This window comes from Heptranchias perlo, chromosome 39 (genome assembly GCF_035084215.1).
Source record: "Heptranchias perlo isolate sHepPer1 chromosome 39, sHepPer1.hap1, whole genome shotgun sequence".
In the NCBI taxonomy this organism is placed as follows: Eukaryota; Metazoa; Chordata; class Chondrichthyes; order Hexanchiformes; family Hexanchidae; genus Heptranchias; species Heptranchias perlo.
The window spans coordinates 8,015,951-8,032,847 of record NC_090363.1 but is presented as its reverse complement, the minus strand read 5'-3'; the positions used below and the strand labels follow the sequence as shown (position 1 = coordinate 8,032,847).

Below are 16,897 nucleotides of genomic sequence, written 5' to 3'. Positions count from 1 at the left end.
GGTCCCGGGTACCGACTCCAGTCTGTGCTGAGTCAGCTGGTCTCGAGATTTGCTGTGTCGTCCTCACAGGTGCCCTACTTCAGATGAGACATTAAACTGTATGTTCACAGGGGATGTTAGACCTGAGATTAGAGGATGGTATTATTTTGGCAGGGTTGGATCAAAACAAACCACCTGGTGTTCATCGTCCAAACCAATCTAATATAAATCCCAGAGATTGGCCACCTGAATGAGACATTGGCTGGGATCATGTTTTTTTTCTAATTTATTTATTCTCAGGGTGTGGCATCGCTGGCAAGGCCGGCATTTATTGCCCATCCCTAGTTGCCCGAGTGGCGGTTTGATACAACTGAGTGACTTGCTAGCCACTTCAGAGGGTAGTTAACAGTCAACCACCACTGGTGTGGGACTGGAGTCGTAGATATAGGCCAGACCGGGTAAGAACATTGGTGAACCAATTGGGTTTTTACAACAATCCTATACTTAAAAATTACAAACTTAAAAAAGGAAACATTTGCAAGGCTAAGGAGAAAGAGCAGGGATTGGGATTAATTGGATAGCTCTTTCAGAGTTGGCACAGGCACGATGGCCTCCTTCTTGTGGGCTATCACTCTGTGAATCCGACAGCTTCATGGTCACTTTTACAGATGCTTTTTATTTCCAGATTTTTGTTTTTAAAACGAATTCAAGTGATCAAACTAGTTCTCTGGATTACTGGTCCAGTAATGTTAACCAACTACAGTACACCACCGTACCCTTGGGTTAAACTGGTTTGTGCGCTTTGCTGTTCTCTGGTTGTGGTTCAACTTTCATATGCCTGAGAACAGAGGTAATCGGCCCACTTTGATTTCAAACAAACAAGCAGCAGTTGAGCAGCATGTTATTCGGTGCTTTGCAATCAGAGTGAGTCAGTGATGTGTTATCAATAACACAGTCCTTCCCCAGAGAGGAGAGCGGGTGGGAGGATGTCACGGCAGCACAAAGCAAGTCATTTCGACAGCGCTGTTCACAACTTCAGGACGTCGCAAAGTGCTTTACGGCCAATCAAGTACTTTTTAAAGTGTAGTCACTGCTATAATGTAGGAAACGCAGCAGCTGATTTGCACACAGCAAGATCCCACAAACAGCAATGTGTTAATGGCCAGATAATCCATTTTAGCGATGTTTGCTGAGAGATAAATATTGGCCAGGACACCGGGGAGATCTCCCCTGCTCCTCTACGAAATAGTGCAGTGGGATCTTCTACGTCCACCTGAGAGGGCAGACAGAGGAGACAGAGGCCTCGGTTTTAACATCTCATCCGAAAGACAGCACCTCCAACAGAGCAGCACTCCCTCAGTACCACACTGGGAGCGTCTGCCGGGATTTTGTGCTCAAGTCTCTGGAGTGGGTCTTGAACCTACGACCTGTCTTGGAGGCGAGAGTGCGACCCACTGAGCCACGGCTGACACCAGACTACTGTGACACCACTAGCCTTTTCTCGACTGGTGTTTGTGGCCGAGTGGCGAAGGTGATGGGGCAGAAATGCATTGGCGTTGCCCCCATGCCAGTTCCAATCCTGCCAACTATGGGCGCGGTTGTGTAGTTTGGCTCAGTGCTCGCACTCTTGCCTCTGAGTCAGCGGTTCTGGGTTCAAATTCCATTATAAACTTGAGTCCATAATCTTAATGAGACATTCTAAGCCCCGGAAAAGGTTCCGAGGAGAGCCAGTACGATAACCAAACCTGGAGCAGTGACAACAACTGTGGCGACACCCAACTCTAATCAGCTAACGCAGCACGGACCAAGAGGTGGGAGGTGAGACCTTCCAGCTGTACATGGCCTGGTACTGCGCTGGGGAAGCAAACCTTTCTAGCCAGTAGATTTCCACTCGTCTTGTCGATTAATAGGAGTCAGCTCCATGCCAATACATGGGAGGAGTGCACCGTAATAGGTGTTTAAACAGAGGTGTTTAAAAATACCTTCTCCATTCACCTGTGTTCTGCCCCGCCTTCATAAGTGACCAAACCGAACAGGTTGCATTCCAGAGAGGCAGGATAACAGGACCGGGGGGGGGGGTCACAGTATAAACTAGTGGAAAACAGACCAGACAGCAGAAGGAAACTCTTCAAAGGGTAGTAAATGTCTGGAATGTGGACATCCCTGCTCCTCCACTGATTTTAAACCCCGCCCCCCCCCCCCCAACAGGCGGGAGTTGAAAATAGTTGTTTCTTGGGTCGCGGCCGCAACCCGGCTTTATTTCCGGGTTTAACTTGGACGCGTAAAAGTACAGGCTTCCCACCGGGAACGCAAAGTCCGAAAATTTTGCAGTTGCGACCCAAAAAAAACCCAACTATTTTCAACTCCCACCTGTTCACCGATGTTAAAATCACCCCCCTTGCCAGTGCTGTCGGGGGCCAGGCCCGGCCCGTTCTGGCTCCAGACTTCTAGAGAAGGAAATCTTGTTTTTTCTTTTTAAGAGCAATCAGTTATATAGAAAAGGAGGAGGCCATTCAGCCACTCGAGCCCATTCCGCTGTTCGATTAGATCATGGCTGATCTGTACCTCAATGCCATCTATTCGCCTTGGTTCAGAATCCCTTAATACCCTTACCAAACAAAAACCTATCAATTAACCCCCTGCCTCAATAGCTTTTTGGTGGAAGTGTTTTCCAGATTTCCACTACCCTTTGTGTGAAGTGCTTGCTGATTTCACCACTGAACGGCCCGGCTCTAATTTTAATGTTACACCCACTTGTCCTGGACACTGTCCCCTCTCTTCCCCCCACCCCCACCACCATAAAAAGCACCCGAACCCCCACCGTCAGAACATGCCAACTTCAAACAAAAAAAGGTCAGAGACGCGGCAAATACACACTGCCAAATTCAAGTGTGTTCTTTCCACCCTCAGCTCCAGGGACACTCGAAACAGAGGCTGTCTGAGCATAACATTATAGTGGGTCCGTCAGGGGATTACAGCAGGCACACAAGTAACATGTCAACTTTTTCCCACCCTGGCTGAGCAAACTGTGCATTTTGTTGATTTCTTAGCATATCTCACCAGAATTAACACGCTAAAGAAAATGGTGTTCACTTCATGTCTTTTCAAGTGGAAGGTAGAAGTCCCTGGGCACACAACCAGTATTTGCAGGGGAGGTCACTGCTACTTGCTCAGAAAAGTTTTTACTAGAGGGACCAATGGGACATCCTTCCCCACCCCACCCGAAACATCTTTGACGTACTGCTTAAAAAGGAGAAAGCTGAGGGGTGACCTGATCGAGGTCTTTAAAATTATGAAAGGATTTGATAGACGCAGGAGAAAATGTTTCCACTTGTGGGGGGGTTCCTGGGGAAGTCCGAAACTAGGGGTCATAAATATAAAAGATAGTCACTAAAACCCAATAAGGAATTCAGGAGAAACTTCTTTACTCAGTGGCGAGAATATGGAACTTGCTGCCACGTGAAGTAGCTGATGCGAATAGCATAGATGCATTTAAGGGGAAGCTAAATAAACATGAGGGTGAAACAGGTTATGGTGACAGGTAGGGTTAGAAGAGGAGTGGGAGGAGGCTCCTGTGGAGCATAAAAACACAGACATAGACCAGTTGGGTTGCATGACCTGTTTCTGTGTGAGAACATGGGGGCGAGGGGGAAGGAGAGAGAAATCAATGCGCGCACAAAAGTGACTTCAAATCGGGGGGGGGGGGTGGTGGTGGGCGCACAGAGATATGGAAATCAATGCAGTCAGCTCTGTGGGTGGGGTGGGGGAGGGAGCTTGAGCAGCTCACCTCGTTCCACTCACGGTTCCCACCACTAACTGCAGACATCTCGCATGTCAGTGACATCCTGTGTGCGCAGATCGAGTCAACGCTAGAGAATCAGCCAACAGGAACGGATGCAGCACTTTACTCCAAGCTGCACGCTAGAGTGTCTAAATGGGAAGCAGAGACATTGGGAATTGCAGGCCCAGTATATGCCCCATCACGTTAAGTGAGCACAGGTACTCAATGTTACCATGGCTCAGTGTTAATGCAAAGCCTCATCTAGCTAACAGTTTAGCACCAAAGCATAGACCAATCACCCTCATCGTTTGAACTGCTGTCTTATGAAGGACAGAGACTAAGTAGCTTTCCGAACAGTTTTATTAGACAATGCAGATATCAGAAGTTACAAAACTTAACGGTTGGACTTGGCCACACGCTCCAGTTCATCCTTCTTCTTAATGGCGTAAGAGTTGGACGAGCCCTGTAAAAGTCGAGAATTATTACACACTTGGGCAATGCCAGGACAGCCCAGATATACCTGCTGCTGCCACCTCTGCACAGTTCCATCCCCAAGCCACCCCCCAAACATTCCTTCAAGGACAAGCCTGACTGTGAACACTATCAGAGTACTTGCATTTACAAGGAGGAAGGAACAGGTAGGGTGGACAGCTAGCAGGAGGAAAAAGGAAGGGGATGTGGGGGGGAAATGGAGACAAGGAAAGGGAACCAAAGTCTCAGAGAATGGTTTTGAGCTAATTTGACGACACTGGTTCCAACACAAATACAAAATGATCCAGGATACATCTGGCTGCAAGAGAAAGGACATCCCAATTTTCTGCTCATCCAAGCTCCTCTCGGGGAGCAAGAAATGGGTTTTGCATCAAACGGAACATCAAGTACTCATTACAGGAATAATTTCATGGGAGAGCAAGGTCGGGGGGGGGTTGCACTGGGCCTCGCTTCTAATAAACAAGAGTCAGAAACTCAATGCAAATGATCAACTGCCCCACCCAGTTTAAGGGAAAGCAGCTCAGAAATCACACAATAGTTAGATATGTATGTAGATATGCAAGCATACCTATGCAACGGTGTGTGGTTTTAAAAATAAACAGTGTTGGTTGAGGAAAGAACGTTGGCCAGATCAGATGAACTCCCTGCTCTTTTGAGAAGTGCCACGTAATCTTTAACATCCACCTGAACGGGCCGGTTTCATGGAATAGCATCTGCGGCAAAGCAGCACTCCCTTAGTGCTGCACAGCAAGAGGGGCAGCCTAGATTGTGCGCTCATGGCCCCGAACCTCAACCTCCTCACTTCGAGAGCGAGCGAGAGCTACCGCATGAACCAAGCAGGAGGTGGTTTTAAACAAGGAACCCAGACCATCCCAGAAAACCTTAAAAAGGATTCAGCTGCAGTTTAGATTGAAGTGACTTTATTACACCTTCAGATACAGCATTCTGAAATCCAAAGCCCGCTGCAGCAATTCAATCTTGAGCAGCATACTCCGCAGGAGGCCGTTTGGCCCAGCACAGCTGTTCCAGCTCTTTGAAAGAGCGATCCATTTAGTCGCACTCCTCTGCTCTTACCGTACCAGCCCTGCACATTTTTCCTTTTCAAGTCTATATAATACAATTCCCTTTCGAAAGTCACTACCAAATCTGCATCCTGCGCCCTTTCAGTCAGCACACTCCAGGTCGTAACAACTCAAAAAAATTCTCATCTCCCCACCCCTGCCCCCTGCGGTTCCTTTCGCCAATTGTCTTTAGTGTGACGCACAAACAAAAAAAAAAGGGGGGGCTCACCAAGCCCAATGATTTGCAGTTTCTATAATTGTGGAACGCAATCCCCAAACAGAGAGAGCGTTTTAAACAAACAGCAACTCAGAATGACACAGCAACTAATTTGTGAAAGAGAAAAAAAAAAGTCAATAATTTAGGTGGGCCAATTCATTGGGTCAACAAACCCACTTCAGAAGCTGGCACTCCATTGTTTAGAATAATTTTTGTTTTCCACCCTGCACTGCAGAAGGTGACCCACCCTGAGCCTCCAGCACTCCCAATAAAAAGGGACCCTTTTTACAGTTAGCAGCAGCGGTCCCTCCCTCCCTCCCAGCCACAGTCACATACCTTAGCAGCATTGATGAGCTCGTCAGCCAGGCACTCTGCAATGGTTTTAATGTTCCTGAACGCTGCCTCTCTGGCCCCAGTGCACAACAACCAGATAGCCTGCAGACACACAAAATTAAAAAAAAAGACACTTCAGCCAGGGAACAGAGGGCGTGCGTGAACACTTTCACTCCGACCAGCCCATTTCAGGGGTGCAATCCCCCCACGCCACTAGCTCCTTTTCCAGTCCGGGAGTCAGCATCTTTAGCACTGTGTTAAAAATGAACAAACCTGCATTTATATAGACCCTTTCACAACCTCAGGACGTCCCATAGCGCTTTGCTTCATGGCCAATTTGCGCACGGAAAGGTCCCAAAAAAAAGACAAATGACCAGCTAATCTGCCTTACTTAACCTTGGTTCAGGGATGAGCCAAGACACTGGGAGGACACCCATACTCTTCTTCGAACAGTGCCATCGAAATCTTTCACCTCTAACCTCAATCAGCAGCTGGGGCTTCGGTGTAAAATGTTCGATCCGAAAGACAGCAATTCCAACAAGGCAGCACTCCCTCAGTGCAGCACTAAAGCGGCGGATTAGATTGCGCATTCAAATCCTGCACCCGTGACCTCGGGCTCAGTGAACTCAGAGCTCAAACGGAACCGACAAAATTCATAGGTACTTTTACTGATTAATGGACACTTGGTTCTGCTGCAGCAAGAAGCTTTGCGTGGAAAATAGGAACATAGGAACAGGAGTAGGCCATTCAGCCCCTTGAGCCTGCTCCTCCATTTGATAAGTTCATGGCTGATCTGTGATCTAGCTTCACATACCTGCCTTTGGCCCATATCCCTTCATACCTTTGCTTGCCAAAAAGCTATCCATCTCAGATTTAAATTAAGCAATTGAGCTAGTATCAATTGCCGTTTGCGGAAGAGAGTTCCAAACTTCTACCACCTTTTGTGTGTAGAAATGTTTTCTAATCTCGCTCCTGAAAGATCTGGCTCTAATTTTTAGACTGTGCCCCCTACTCCTAGAATCCCCAACCAGCGGAAATAGTTTCTCTCTATCCACCCTATCTGTTCCCCTTAATATCTTATAAACTTCGATCAGATCACCCCTTAACCTTCGAAACTCTGGAGAATACAACCCCAATTTGTGTAATCTCTCCTCGTAACTTAACCCTTGAAGTCCGGGTATCATTCTAGTAAACCCTCGCTGCACTCCCTCCAAAGCCAATATGTCCTTCCGAAGGTGTGGTGCCCAAAGCTGCTCTCAGTACTCCAGGTGCGGTCTAACCAGGGTTTTGTATAGCAAGTTGTTTGGGGATTAACAGCAGAAGATGTTAAATAATCAATTCTCTATATCTTTCAGCACTAAGAGTATAATTAGCACCCTTCTTACTAAAAAGGGGAGAACTTATGCAAATAGATTTCACAGACTGACAATGCAAGCACTTCCCCAAACAATGCTGCTCTTGCAATACGGAGTGCAGCCAACAGAGGGAGCAAATCTGGTGGGCCCAATCCTTCAGCAAACCGCGAACCTCACAACTCCCATCACTTCACCCAATGTGATTTTTCTCTGCACTAAACACACTGCAGCAAATAACCAACGCTGAACCACCCCACTATATCCTCAAAAGTTGTTCAGTTAGTGTCAGGTCTCTTCTCATTCTTCTAAGACCCCGCAATTTCACACCCTGGACCGAGCTTCTAGATTCACTCGCACAGAAAAGCAGCGCCAGGCACTGCTGTGACAAAGCATCGGCCCTCTCCTGTACCTGGTTAACACGTCGCAGTGGGGACACATCAACGGCCTGCCTCCTCACGGTGCCAGCTCGCCCGATACGGGTAGAGTCTTCACGGGGGCCGCTGTTAATGATGGCGTTCACCAGCACCTGCAGTGGGTTCTGAAAAGCACAAGGAGAGGGTTAACACACGGCGGTCAAAGAGGCTCAACTCCATAACCACCCGAAACCCCCCAGTCTCGACCTGTTCGACCAGCCATCCAGCGAAGCCGAGAACCGGACACACTCCGTACCCAGACTCACTGAAGAAAGCTGGATCAAAGTCAGCACAGCCAAGCGCACAACACACTTAGCGATTATAAGAGCAAACTAACAAACCATAATTCAAGTCCCACCGCAGCATGTTGCAAAACCCATTTCAATAAATCTGGCTTTTCTTTTGGGGGGGGGGGGGGGGGGGGGGAAGAAAGAGAACACTACCAAGTTGTGGTTAGATAGCCATTTGTTGACGTCCTTCAAGGGTGGGAATCTACCAACCCCACCCTTCACTACTGACGCTTAATGGCTTCTCAAACGGCTCAGCAAACCAATCAATCAATGTGTAAAAAAAAAAGTAATCTACAAAGCAAGACGGCAGCTCACCGCCACATCTCAGGATAACTAGGGACGGGAAATAGACGTGGGCTTGCCAGCATCAATCACAGCCAGAGAATAAAACAGGAAAAGGTCCCATAAGCCAACAGGTCCAATCTTTCCATCAACCCAAACTCCAGGCCCATTTTCTCAGGGCCCTTTTCTCTATAAAAGAGAAGGCTGAGAGGTGATCCGATAAAGGTCTTTAAAATGATGAAAGGGGTTCAATAAGGTCGATGTAGCAAAGATGTTTTCACTTATGGGGAATCCAAAACTAGAGGACACAAATATAAGATAGTCACTAATAAATCCATTAAGAATTCAGGAGAAACTTCTTTAACTGGAGTGGTTAGAATGTGGAACTCACTACCACAAGGAGCAGTTGAGGCGAATAGTGTAGATGCATTTAAGGGGAAGCTAGATAAACACATGAGGGAGAAAGGAATAGAAGGATTTGCTGATTGGGCAAGATGAAACTGGGAAAGAGGAGGCTTGTGTGGAGCATAAACACCAGCATAGACCAGTTGGGCCGAATGGCCTGTTTTGATGCTGTACATTCGATGTAATTCTGACCTGCCCAAACCTTCCCCCTTCCGATAGCCCAGGCCCCCCACCACCCGAACTCTGGGCCCGCTCACCTCGCCGGTCAGTAGGTGGATGATCTCAAAGGCGTGCTTCACGATACGCACGGTCATCAGCTTCTTGCCGTTGTTGCGCCCGTGCATCATCATGGAGTTGGTCAGACGCTCCACGATGGGGCACTGGGCCTTGCGGAAACGTTTTGCAGCGTAGCGCCCGGAGCTGTGGGGAAGGTACTTGGCATATTTCTCCTTGACAGCGATGTAATCCTGGGGGGAGGGAGGGAGGGAGGGGAAGAAAGAAAGAGGGGAGTCAACAAAACACCACACGTAACTGAAGGCAAAAAAACCAAAGGGGAAGTGAGGAGAACTTAATTTTTTTTTAAAAAGCTGCAAGTTATGATCTAAAATTCACTGCCTGAAAGGGTGGTGGAAGCAAATTTGATAGTAACTTTCAAAAGGGAATTGGAAAATGTTTGAGGGGGAAAAATTTGCAGGGCTATGGGGATAGAGCAGGTGAAGTGGGATTAATTGAATAGTTCTTTCAAAGAGCCAACAAAAGCACAATGAGCGGAATGCTCTCCTTCCGTGCTGCATCAGTCTATGAATGCGGGAGGCAGTCCCCTCCAAGGGGTCGGGGGTCACCAATCACACTGCACAGGCTCTAAACCCAGAGACACCAGCGCTAATGTGAAAGGACTAACGCACAGCGCCGTGAATTATTCAGCTTCGAAAAAGCATTCACCGGGACAGTAACATGAGCAGTCACTGGACTATACTGTACAACACACCACAAGCACAGAGCCCAGGACGACCAGTACCCGGTGACAATGCAAATACCTTGGAGTAGACCTTTAACAGCAGTCCCATCTCAGGCAGCACTGCTATGAAGTAAGCAAGGTGATACAGTGAGTGATACAAGGGGTCAGAGATGTCATTTTCCCTTGTGGAAAATATTACCAGTGGTTCAGTCGGGTCCACCGCAGCCCAGGGCAAGTCTACAAGCAATGGGAACAGAGGTTCTGTTGTCTGTGGGGAATGCAACAGAAACAAATGCTGGCGGTGTACTGGTTATCGTAGTGGACTAGCAACCCAGCGGATGCAAATTCAAATCCCACCGCAGCTAGATCATTTGAAATTAAAAAAGTGACCACTGAAAAAAACAAAATGGACGGATTATCGGAAAAAACAAACTGGTTCACTCACGTCCCGGTCTGGCCTCCATGGGACTTCTGTCCCACTCCAGACAGCAGACTTGAAGACTACACATCTCCAGTGCCCGAGGATGTCATATTTTACTGCAAGCAGCCTGACGACTGGGCTGCCAGAAGCAGTCAACAGGGGTCAGCGTTTAACATTGCAGCACACTAGGATCTCTGTGCAGAAGACAACCTCACCACACAGCCAGATACTAAGACATGCGCTTTTGAAGAACAATCACTGTTGTGTAAGCAAACAACAAATCCAATTTTATACACAGCAAGGTCCAACAGACAGCAAATGACCAGTTAATCTATTATTGGTGATGTTGGTTGAGGGAGGCATGGCTCCCTCAATGTCAGGGCATGTAATAAGGGAACAGCTATAATTATGGGGGATTTTAACTATCATATTAACTGGACAAATCAAATTGGGCAGGGCAGCCTTGAGGAAGAGTTTATTGAGTGTATTAGGGATGGATTTCTTGAGCAGTATGTAACTGATCCTACAAGGGGACAAGCAACCTTGGACCTGGTCCTGTGTAATGAGCCAGGATTAATTAATAATGTCCTAGTTAAGGATCCCCTTGGAATGAGTGACCATAACATTGTTACATTCCATATCCAATTAGAGGGTGAGAAGGTTGGTTCTCAAACAAGCGTACTGAGCTTGAATAAAGGAGACTATGATGGTATGAGAGCGGAATTGATTAAAGTGGACTGGGAAAATAGTTTAAAGGGTAAGACGGTACATGAACAGTGGTGTTCATTTAAGGAGTTATTCTACAACTTTCAAAAAATATATATTCCACTGAGGGAAAAAAGGGTGTAAAAGAAATGACAGCCATCCGTGGCCAAGTAAAGAAATTAAGGATAGTATCCGACTAAAAACAAGGACATATAAGGTAGCCAAACTTAGTGGGAGGATAGAAGATTGGGAAGTCTTCAAAAGACAGCAAAAAGTAACGAAAGGATTGATTAAGAAAGGGAAGATGGATTATGAAAATAAATTAGCAAAAAATATAAAAACAGATAGCAAGAGTTTCTACAGTTATAAGAAAAAGGGTGGCTAAGGCAAACGTAGGTCCCTTAGAGGATGAGACCGGGAAATTAATGGTGGGAAACATGGAGATGGCAAAAATGCTGAACAAATATTTTGTTTCAGTCTTTACGGTAGAGGACACTAAGAATATCCCAACAGTGGACAAACGGGGGGCTCTCGGGGGAGAGGAGCTACATACGATTAAAATCACTACGGAATTGGTACTCAGTAAATTAATGGGACTCAAGGCGGATAAATCCCCTGGACCTGATGGCTTACATCCCAGGGTCTTGAGGGAAGTGGCAGTAGGGATTGTGGATGCTTTGGTAATAATTTTCCAAAATTCTCTGGAAGGTCCTGGCAGATTGGAAAACTGCTAATGTAACACCGTTATTTAAAAAGGGTAGTAGGCAGAAGGCTGGAAATTATAGACCAGTTAGCCTAACATCTGTGGTGGGTAAAATTTTGGAGTCTATTAATAAGGAGACAGTAGCGGAACATTTGGATAAACATAATTTAATAGGACAAAGTCAGCATGGCTTTACGAAGGGGAAGTCATGTCTGACAAATCTGCTTGAGTTCTTTGAGGATATAACGTACAGAGTGGATAAAGGGGAACCAGTGTATTTAGACTTCCAGAAGGCATTCGACAAGGTGCCACATAAAAGATTATTGCTCAAGATGAAGAATCACTGGATTGGGGGTAATATTCTGGCATGGGTGGAGGATTGGTTATCTAACAGGAAGCAGAGAGTTGGGATAAATGGTACATTCTCGGACTGGCAACCAGTAGCCAGTGGTGTTCCGCAGGGGTCGGTGCTGGGTCCCCAACTCTTTACAATCTATATTAACGATTTGGAGGAGGGGACCGAGTGTAACATATCAAAGTTTGCAGATGATACAAAGATGGGAGGGAAAGTAGAGAGAGTGAGGAGGACATAAAAAACCTACAAGGGGATATAGACAGGCTGGGTGAGTGGGCGGAGATTTGGCAGATGCAATACAATGTTGGAAAATGTGAGGTTATGCACTTTGGCAGGAAAAATCTGAGAGCAAGTTATTATCTCAATGGCGAGAAACTGAAAAGTACTGCAGTACAAAGGGATCTGGGGGTCCTAGTGCAAGAAAATCAAAAGGTTAGTATGCAGGTGCAGCAGGTGATCAAGAAGGCCAACGGAATGTTGGCTTTTATTGCTAGGGGGATAGAATATAAAAACAGGGAGGTATTGCTGCAGTTAAATAAGGTATTGGTGAGACCACACCTGGAATACTGCATACAGTTTTGGTCTCCATACTTAAGAAAAGACATACTTGCTCTCGAGGCAGTACAAAGAAGGTTCACTCGGTTAATCCCGGGGATGAGGGGGCGGACATATGAGGAGAGGTTGAGTAGATTGGGACTCTACTCATTGGAGTTCAGAAGAATGAGAGGCGATCTTATTGAAACATATAAGATTGTGAAGGGGCTTGATCGGGTGGATGCGGTAAGGATGTTCCCAAGGATGGGTGAAACTAGAACTAGGGGGCATAATCTTAGAATAAGGGGCTGCTCTTTCAAAACTGAGATGAGGAGAAACTTCTTCACTCAGACGGTGGTAGGTCTGTGGAATTTGCTGCCCAAGGAAGCTGTGGAAGCTACATCATTAAATAAATTTAAAACAGAAATAGACAGTTTCCTAGAAGTAAAGGGAATTAGGGGTTACGGGGAGCGGGCAGGAAATTGGACATGATTTTAGATTTGAGGTTAGGACCAGATCAGCCATGATCTTATTGAATGGCGGAGCAGGCTCGAGGGGCCGATTGGCCTACTCCTGCTCCTATTTCTTATCTTCTTATGTAACGGTCTTCTCAGCTTCAACTAGTGCCTGGCACACTCGCTGTCGAGGCAGTATAGAATGAGGACTCACCACTTGGATGAGGCGCTGGCACCCGTGGAACCCACACCCCAGCAGGTAGGCAGCGGCCCTGTTAATCCTCAAGCCCAATTCTGTTGCTGCAAGTGTGGTGGGGCAAAAACACTACAGCCGCCAGTCTGCCCCGGCGTTAACCATCCCCCATTTATAAGAGGTCCACGGACATCAAATCTGCAGTGGCCGCTGCATCGGAGGGGGTCGGGCGACCATTTTGGCCAAACCGGTACCTCCATTTCCTCTGCTGTCATTCGGAAACCACCACTTTATACATTAAATATGGCCATACCACAAAGTCACTGCAGCAAGGAAGGCAGGGCTGATGGGATTTCTGGCCGGGTGGGGGCATCATCCCATCAGTGCCACCTCTTCGATAACGCCAGGACGGAAAGGAGGCAGAGACAAAAGTACCCACCTCCTCGCGGGGAAATTCTCTTACTCGGGAGGCCAAGGTAAAGACTCCGAAGAACCAGGTCCCACCGCAAATTGCACCCCCCCAAGCCCAGGAATTTCAGGGCCATTGTCTCACACGAGGGCAAACCCAACCAACCAAAAAGGAAAAGAAATACGATACGCACCTGTAGGGAAATGTCGTTGATCTGAACATCGTCAGTGCTCCATTTGCCGAACAGTTTGATCTCGGGGGTTTCTGCGACCGCGGGCACACTCTCCCACTCAGTCATTCTGCAAAAAAAGAAAGACATCAGCCCACTGCCAACTAACTCAAGAGATCCAGAAACCTTCCAACCGAACACTGCACAGAAAGCCCTTCAGTGCATTCTTTGAGATAGCCTGTTCCTTTTCTCATCCCTGGCCCCCAGGATTAGTTTATATTACAGCAATATAACCCTGTACAGTCTCATTCCCCAACTCCAGGAATAGTCTTTATTATTTTCACATTCTTACGTGAAAATGCAGAGTGGGTTCAGGGAGCAACGCTGGCCCGAACACCCCACTCTCTGCCATAGGACCGTTCCCACCCACCTGAACTGAGAAGGGTTGCTGTTGACTTCATCAGGACGGTAGCTGCGACAGCACACCCACACCTCAGCCCAGGAGTGGGGTTTGACCCCTACCGCCCATTATTACCCACCTGGCCCTAAGAGGGGGCGGTTGGTTCCCCTCCCCCCAACCCTTATGACCACAGCTCGGATCCTCACAACGAAAGAACATAAGAAATAGGAGGAGTAGGTCGTACAGCCGCTCAAGCCTGCTCCGCCATTCAATAAGATCATGGCTGATCTTCAACCTCGACCCCACTTTCCCACCCGACCCCCACAACCCTTGATTCCCTTAGAGTCCAAAAATCTATCAATCTCAGCCTTGAATATACTCACAGCCCTCTGGGGTAGAGAATTCCAAAGATTCACAAATCTGAGTGAAGAAATTCCTCCTCATCTCAGTCTTAAATGCTGACCCCTTATCCTGAGACTATGCCCCCTAGTTCTAGACTCTCCATCCAGGGGAAACAGCCTCTCAGCATCGACCCTGTCAAGCTCCCCTCAGAATCTTATATGTTTCAATGAGATCACCTCTCATTCTTCTAAACTCCAGAGTCTCGGCCCATTCCACTCAATCTCTCCACATTGGACAACCCTCTCATCCCAGGACTCAATCCAGTGAGAGCGCCGCTCAGTCCTCCATGTTTCCCGGCCTTTATTGGGCTGCAGCCGCGGCCTCTTTCAGGCTGCGAGTACATTTTTCATTTGCTCCGGCCGGCCGGCCTCCCTACAGGCCCCGGGTTCCCTTTCTCACTCTCAGCCCCTCTCCCGGGTTTTACCCCCAGACCCCGGTGTCGCTCTCTCCCCCGGTGTCCCCCCTCTCCCCCGTCGGCCCCCCCTCCCCCCTGTCGGACCCCCGGTGTTCCCCCTCTCCCCTGTCGGACCCCCGGTGTTCCCCCTCTCCCCTGTCGGACCCCCGGTGTTCCCCCTCCCCCCTGTCGGACCCCCGGTGTCCCCCCTCTCCCCCTGTCGGACCCCCCGGTGTCCCCCCTCTCCCCCTGTCGGACCCCCCGGTGTCCCCCCCTCTCCCCCGTCGGCCCCCCCTCCCCCCTGTCGGACCCCCGGTGTTCCCCCTCTCCCCTGTCGGACCCCCCGGTGTCCCCCCCTCCCCCCTGTCGGACCCCCGGTGTCCCCCCCTCTCGGACCCCCGGTGTCCCCCTCTCCCCTGTCGGACCCCCGGTGTCCCCCCTCTCCCCCCGGTGTCCCCCTTCCCCTGTAGGCCTCAGGCTCTCTCACCTGCTCCGCTCAGGCTCCACGACCAAAAAGACTTTCTCCGGGTTGAACCGAGATCATAAAGCAGGGGCCCCGTTCCGCGGAGCGCCTACATCCGGGCCACAACATGAGGAGTAGGGAACTGGGCATGCGCTGTTCAGCAAAGGGTTTCACCGTAGCCATCTTTACTGTGGGCGATGAGGGGGGGGGGGAAGCGCGTTATCCAAGGAGCATGCGCATAAGGTGCTGGTTGCTGCCATCTTTGTTATAGGCAAATTGGAAACAGCGCAAGCGGTTTAATCATCAGTGCAGCGCCATCTTTATTCTGGGCAAATTTCCACGTGGGTAGAAACTGACTACCTGCAGATCCAATGCAACGCCCGAAGCTAAAGTCGGAATAATCTGCACCTTCCAAAATGTTTCGACACAGCGTACAGTGCGAATCACAAGGGAAAACATTGAATGGGGACAGTGCAATTAGCCAGGATACAAACACTGGAGAAACACTTGCAAAAATGCTGCTAGTCTCAGCCTGGCGATAACCATCCCCCAAAAAGCTGTTGAGGCTGGGGGTCAATTGAAATTTTCAAAACTGAGATTGATAGATTTTTGTTGGATAAGGGTATTAAGGGTTACAGAAATAAGGCGGGTAGTTGGAGTTAAGATACAGATCAACCATGATCTAATTGAATGGCGGAGTAGGTCGAGGGGCTGAATTATGTTTGTAAACAATTTTACAACACCAAGTTATAGTCCAGCAATTTTATTTTAAATTCACAAGCTTTCGGAGATTTTCTCCTTCCTCAGGCAAATGTTTCAAGAGCTCCTTGAAGCCTACGCATTTATACATATAGAACAATACATGGTGTTTACAGACTGCCCCTGCAACTGCCCGTTGCCAAGGCAATCACCGTGTTCAGACAGAGAGGTGTCACCTGCAGAACCCCCGAATACACATTCAACAAAAAAACAAACAGGGAAAAAAAACAGAGAAAAAAAACACAGAGAGAGGCAGAAACATCCGGAAGGCAGAGAGAGCCAGCAAATGACCCATTATATTAAAAACAGATAACATTTGTTCGATGGTGGGGTAACGTGTAGCGTGACATGAACCCAAGATCCCGGTTGAGGCCGTCCTCATGGGTGCGGAACTTGGCTATCAATTTCTGCTCGACGATTTTGCGTTGTCGTGTGTCTCGAAGGCCGCCTTGGAGTACGCTTACCCGAAGGTCGGTGGATGAATGTCCATGACTGCTGAAGTGTTCCCCGACTGGGAGGGAACCCTCCTGTTTGGCGATTGTTGCGCGGTGTCCGTTCATCCGTTGTCGCAGCGTCTGCATGGTCTCGCCAATGTACCATGCTCTGGGGCATCCTTTCCTGCAACGTATGAGGTAGACAACGTTGGCCGAGTCACAGGAGTATGAACCATGCACCTGGTGGGTGGTGTCCTCTCGTGTGATGGTGGTATCTGTGTCGATGATCTGGCATGTCTTGCAGAGGTTACCGTGGCAGGGTTGTGTGGCGTCGTGGACGCTGTTCTCTTGAAAGCTAGGTAGTTTGCTGCGAACGAGAGGACACCACCCACCAGGTGCATGGTTCATACTCCTGTGACTCGGCCAACGTTGTCTACCTCATACGTTGCAGGAAAGGATGCCCCAGAGCATGGTACATTGGCGAGACCATGCAGACGCTGCGACAACGGATGAACGGACACCGCGCAACAATCGC

General features: G+C 48.4%; 1 protein-coding gene across 1 annotated transcript; it reads right to left on the bottom strand.

The window, feature by feature from the left end:
* Positions 1–4,102: 4,102 nt before the first annotated feature.
* On the bottom strand, positions 4,103–15,295 carry rps5 (ribosomal protein S5). The gene is made up of 6 exons (XM_067974020.1): positions 15,194–15,295; positions 13,535–13,640; positions 8,866–9,075; positions 7,628–7,756; positions 5,867–5,965; positions 4,103–4,223 (listed from the first exon to the last, which is right to left on the bottom strand). The coding sequence occupies exons 2-6, from the start codon at positions 13,637–13,639 to the stop codon at positions 4,155–4,157; spliced, it is 612 nt and encodes a 203-aa protein (XP_067830121.1). The 5' UTR covers position 13,640; positions 15,194–15,295; the 3' UTR covers positions 4,103–4,154.
* Between the last annotated feature and the right edge of the window lie 1,602 nt (positions 15,296–16,897).